This window comes from Triticum aestivum, chromosome 7D, assembly GCF_018294505.1.
Source record: "Triticum aestivum cultivar Chinese Spring chromosome 7D, IWGSC CS RefSeq v2.1, whole genome shotgun sequence".
In the NCBI taxonomy this organism is placed as follows: Eukaryota; Viridiplantae; Streptophyta; class Magnoliopsida; order Poales; family Poaceae; genus Triticum; species Triticum aestivum.
The window spans coordinates 596,218,921-596,223,996 of record NC_057814.1 but is presented as its reverse complement, the minus strand read 5'-3'; the positions used below and the strand labels follow the sequence as shown (position 1 = coordinate 596,223,996).

General features: G+C 43.3%; 1 protein-coding gene across 2 annotated transcripts; it reads left to right on the top strand.

Moving 5' to 3' along the window:
• Nucleotides 1-1,591: 1,591 nt before the first annotated feature.
• On the top strand, nucleotides 1,592-4,549 carry LOC123168122 (uncharacterized). 2 transcript variants are annotated; one of them, XM_044585989.1, is made up of 2 exons: nucleotides 1,592-2,843; nucleotides 3,432-4,549. In XM_044585989.1, coding segments are annotated over exons 1-2 (1,224 nt in total). In that variant the 5' UTR covers nucleotides 1,592-1,621; the 3' UTR covers nucleotides 3,434-4,549. The 2 variants fall into 2 exon arrangements, with proteins under 2 accessions (XP_044441924.1, XP_044441925.1); XM_044585990.1 differs by lacking the exon at nucleotides 3,432-4,549 and having other exon boundaries at nucleotides 1,592-2,234; nucleotides 2,353-2,491.
• The last annotated feature ends 527 nt before the right edge of the window (nucleotides 4,550-5,076 follow it).

Here is a 5,076-nt window from a genome sequence, read left to right as displayed (position 1 = left end):
GCTAGCAAAAGATTGAGAAGCGACCAACCAAGAAACGAATAATCTCATAAGCGAGCATTAAGCATAATTAACACCGAATAATGCACCACAAGTAGGATATAATTTCATTGCATAATTATTGACTTTCGTGCTTGCATAGGGAATCACAAACCTTAACACCAATATTTTTACTAAAGCATAATTACGCATCAACATAACTCACATATCACATCATCATATCTCAAAACCATTACTAAGAATCAAGTTTATTTTGTCCAATGATCTTCATCAAAGTTTTTATTATATCCTTCTTGGATATCTATCACTTTGAAACTAATTTTCATATGTTGCTTTTGATAAGCGCAAACAAATATAAGTGAAGATTATGAGCATAATTTTTTTCTTTCTCTCAAATTAATTTAAGTGAAGCAAGAGAGAATTTCTTTAAAAAAACTAACTCTCAAACAAATGTAAGTGAAGCAAGAGAGCATTTCTTCAAAAATACTAAAGCACACCGTGCTCAAAAAGATATAAGTGAAGCACTAGTCTAAAGTTTGGTCTAGGGTAGGGTATATGTGGGGTGGGACTGGACCGGTGTGACATGGCGACCGCATTCAGACCAACCCATATCCACCGACATATGGTCTGTATTTGGGATGTGTTGGACAGCCCAAATGTTCATACCGAGAGTGAGAATATGATTCTAGTCAGGCTGGCTAAGCTAGCCACCTCAAACATTATACATGCAGTGCCAAACTTAAAGTAGAAAGTACAGCGAAAAATCCTTCTTTTTAATTAATGTTCAACATTTTTATAATATACGTTGAACAAATTTTAAAATATAGTGAAATTTTTGTAAAAAAAGTACTGAACAAATTTAAAATACTAAAATGGACATTTCATAGTATATGTTGAACAATTTCTTAATGTATGATGAGCAAAATTTAAATACACAATGAACATTTCCTAATATACGTTGAACAATTTATAATATATGATGAATGTTTTTGTAATACACGATGAACATTTTTATAGTGCAAGGTGAACTATTTCATAATATATGATGAACATTTTTTTAATACGATGAAGATTTTTGTAACACACGGGTGAAAAAACACCCACATGAATCTTCGTGTAAGATCAGTGATATAGGACTTAAATATGCAATACTTATGGCATATCTAGATGTGTTTTAGCAAAACTGTTTTACATAATGCTCAATAATAAGAAGAAGAACAGAAACATAAAATGAAAAAGGAAACATAAAAGAAAGGGACCAAAATAGAAAAATAAGAAAACCAAAACAAAATAATTGAAAACCGACAAAACAATGAAAAACTGGAAGCAAAAAACCATAGAAAAAAACCAAAAAAAAAGGCCGCAATAAACCAGCAAACAGTAGCGAACCAAATCTATACATGGGCCGGCCCAAGTGGCGACTTGCTTCAGCGAAGGCTCGTCCTTTTGACGCTTCTGGGCGTCAAATAGGATCTGCCTGGTTGGAGGGGTCTCGCTGTAGGTGCCCCAAGCCTCCAAGACTAAGCTGGCCAAACGGGCCGGGCCTGGCATGTCGGCCCGCAAGCATACTCTCAAATTGTGCTCCTCTCAAATTCTCAATCCCCAAACCAGATCGAGAACGGAGATGGAAGGGAAGAGAGCGCCGGCGGCCGCCGCAGCAGCCATCTCGGCCGTGCTCGACGACGACGACCTCCTCGGTGAGATCCTCCTCCGCCTCGCCTTCCCCACCAGCCTCGTCCGCGCCGCGCTCGTCTGCAAGCGCTGGCTCCTCCACGCCGCCGCGCCCGCCTTCCTCCGCCGCTTCCGCGGCCTCCACCAGCCCAGCCTTCTCGGCTTCTACGTCGTCAGCACAGCCATCCACCCCCCTCGGTTCGTGGCGCTCCCCCAGCCCCCTGAGCTCGCCGACGTCGTCCGCCGCGGTAGCTTCGATCTGGATTCCTTGGGCCCCGACAGGTTCGACCTGGATTGCTGGAACGGCCTCCTCCTCCTCTCAACCTTCGAGATGTACCCGGACCGCACCATGAACCCAACAAGGGTGCGTTGTCCCCTCTACCCTGCGAGGGACACGGCCATCCTCCCAACAGTCCCCATTACCAGCATCCATCACGACGGCTTCACATACCACGATCGTGAGATCCTCGTCAGTGGGAGCGGCGGCCAGTGTCTGTCCTACTTCTGTTTGGCAATAATGGATAAAGAGCAGCAGACGGTTGTGGATGTGTACGCACTACAACAAGGTACCTGGACCATCTACTCTTCCTCTGTAACTGAAATCCCTAGAATTGGACTGCTCTTGCCTTCTACTTTGATTGGTGACACTAATAAAATCTACAATGTGGCCTTTGTGAACAACAGTTATAAGTTGATCCTGCTAGACCTTGTGTCCGCATCTTTGTCATTAGTGAACTTTCCGGAAGAGGTTAAGGGCTTGAGCTTCGAGCTGTCACTCACGGATGATTCTCAGCTTCATCTGATCCATGTAAAAGGGTCTCAGCTTCGCATCTGGCTCCACAGAATGGATAGCAATGGCGTCTCCAACTGGTTGCTTGAGCGTACCATTTGTTTGCGTGAGATATGTGCTAACTATAGGATACCAACTTGCATGTTCAAGGATGGGAGTGATTCAGCATTTACCAGGATGCATGCGGTTGGGGTGAATGCCGAGTTTGTTTTCTTGGAGATGGAAGATGTCCTCTACCTGTTTGATATTAAGAGCAAGGCGGCAAAGCAGGTTTACAAGATGACGCCAGAGGATAACATTTTGAATAGTGTCATTCCTTTCATGATGGTTTGGCCTCCTAAATTCCCTGCGATGAAGGAGATGCAAGATCCAACAGAATTACCCTGTACGGTTTGCCTCCTATCAATCTTCCTAGTACCGTCATCTATTTTCCAATGTCCATTATGCTGATATTTTATCTCCTTTGCGATTTTTATCTTGTGCATATGCCTAATTCTGGTTCAAGTTTCTAATGCAAATCAACATACAAGTACAATCCCTTAGTGGCGAAATGCACTTGCTTTTTTACGCTCCCTTGTGTGGTAATAATGGTTGCAATGTTAACTAAGATATAAGGATAATAATTCATGTTCATTTCATATTTGGATATTATATTTTTGTTAGCTGCTATTGTGCAGATTTACATTTTCAAAAAATTCTATCTTTTATGTTCTAATAACTCTATATAAACACTTGGCTACAACCCCATAACTTGAGCTTTAGATCTATTCTTTTTTTGAGTTGGATTCTTGATTCTTCAGCACAAGGTGGTTTATCCTCCTCAAGTTTCAGGGTTGTTAATTATTATTATGTACATCAGGATTGCCAGCTGTTGTCTTTGATTTGAAAATTTGAATGCTTGTGTAACTTTATTGTCTAGAAAGGACAGAGTTCATAGCACAATCTAATTATTTTTTCTACTTGGTGGGAATAGGAACCGATTGTTAGAAGTGGATATACAAATCTGATAAAGGAAGACAACACAACTGCAGACTTTTCTTGTATTCTTTTTGAAATTCTGGCACTCCCAAGTTCTGCAGAAATATCACTGAAAGTTGTTTGCTGAACCAAGATAATTGCTTCAATTTCATCTATATTTTATCAGGTAACTGAAATCAATGGTATCAAACGCCATAACCAGTGGAGGGCTGGAGGCAGCAGATAATGCAGACATGGGTCTGTCCACTGATTACGAGTCGAGGGACTAGTCGACAGACTAGTCTACGAGTCGCAACTTGAGTGTCGACTACAAATCTCGTGTAGACTACTTGGTCTAGTCGAGCAGTCGACAGACTAGTCGTAGACTAGTCTGGACTAGTCGAGCTATTTGAGTCGAGCGACTCAAAATTTTGAGGGGATAAGTCCCCCAGCCTGGCCGGAGCTCGTGCTCGGGCGGCAGCCATGGCCGTGACATTTAGGCGTGCGCGGCCCTGAGACGAGAGAGAAGGAAGAGAGATAGAGGAGAGGAGAGGAGAGGAGGAGGCATGGAGGTGGTCGGCGGCAGCGGCCGGGGCCGGCTGGAGGCGCGGGTCGTGCACGCGTGCTCCCGTGTGTGATGGTGCTGGCGGCGGCAATGGGATTGATCGGGAGCTAGGGTTCCAGTGACGGGAGCTAAGTAGGCTGGCCACTTGGGCCCAAATGGGCCAGCTGGGGGGTGTTGTGTGGTGCTGGGCTGGGCCTGGCGAGGGTTGCCTAACACTTCTGGTTTTATTGCATATTGTACTGTTTATATATACTATATACTACTACTAGTTATTAACAATAGTTGAGTACTACAGTACCATGTCGACTAGTCCAGCACTAGTCTAGACTAGTCACGATTAGTCTATGAGTCTCAACCTCGGAACGACTCGTCGACACGTAAACCTTGGGTCTGTCATAGTACCAGCAGATCCGCAGCGTTCCATACTACCAGTTTTGCACATTGTTGTAAAGGTGCTACCAACTTACCATGTCGACTTATGCAACTGTTAGGCATTACATGCCTGATTTTGCATGTACGGATGATGCTTCTGCTAGACCAGTGCAACTCTTCTATATGTATGGTACTTTCTACTGCCTACTAGATGTGGGTATGTGACCAGTGCTCCCAAGGTCTAGCGTGAGGTTTTTAGGTGACGTGTTTATTGCAGTTTAGCTCAAACTTGAGTTGAATACCAGGGAGCACACTAATTTTACACTCGATCCGAGCGGGCCCTAGTGTGCTGGTCTAAATTATCAGTTCCGGATTGATATTTGCCATTCCAGATTTCATGGTTTCTGTGTTTCTGTATTGTGTGCAAATTTGATTGTTTGGGATGCTGCCATGTTGTTGATGCTTATTATGTTTGCTCTCTAGTAATGTGTACACTCAGATGGCCTGGAGGTGTGTTTCTCTGCAAATGATGAGGTAGCTATGTATGACATGGTTTTGTTTCTGTAAAGTGATGAGTATCTGAAGTGCTTAAGTATGGATGAATATCTGGTGTGCTCCAGTTTGATCCATGAATTGTTCTGCACCTTCTACTTACATTTATGGTGTAACGTTTGAGCAAAACACAATCTTATGTGACGGCCGTAACAACTGGTACATGAACCAT

Excerpts from the sequence above, each read along its gene's own strand:
- LOC123168122 (XM_044585989.1), top strand. The coding sequence starts at position 1,622 with ATGGAAGGGAAGAGAGCGCCGGCGGCCGCCGCAGCAGCCATCTCGGCC.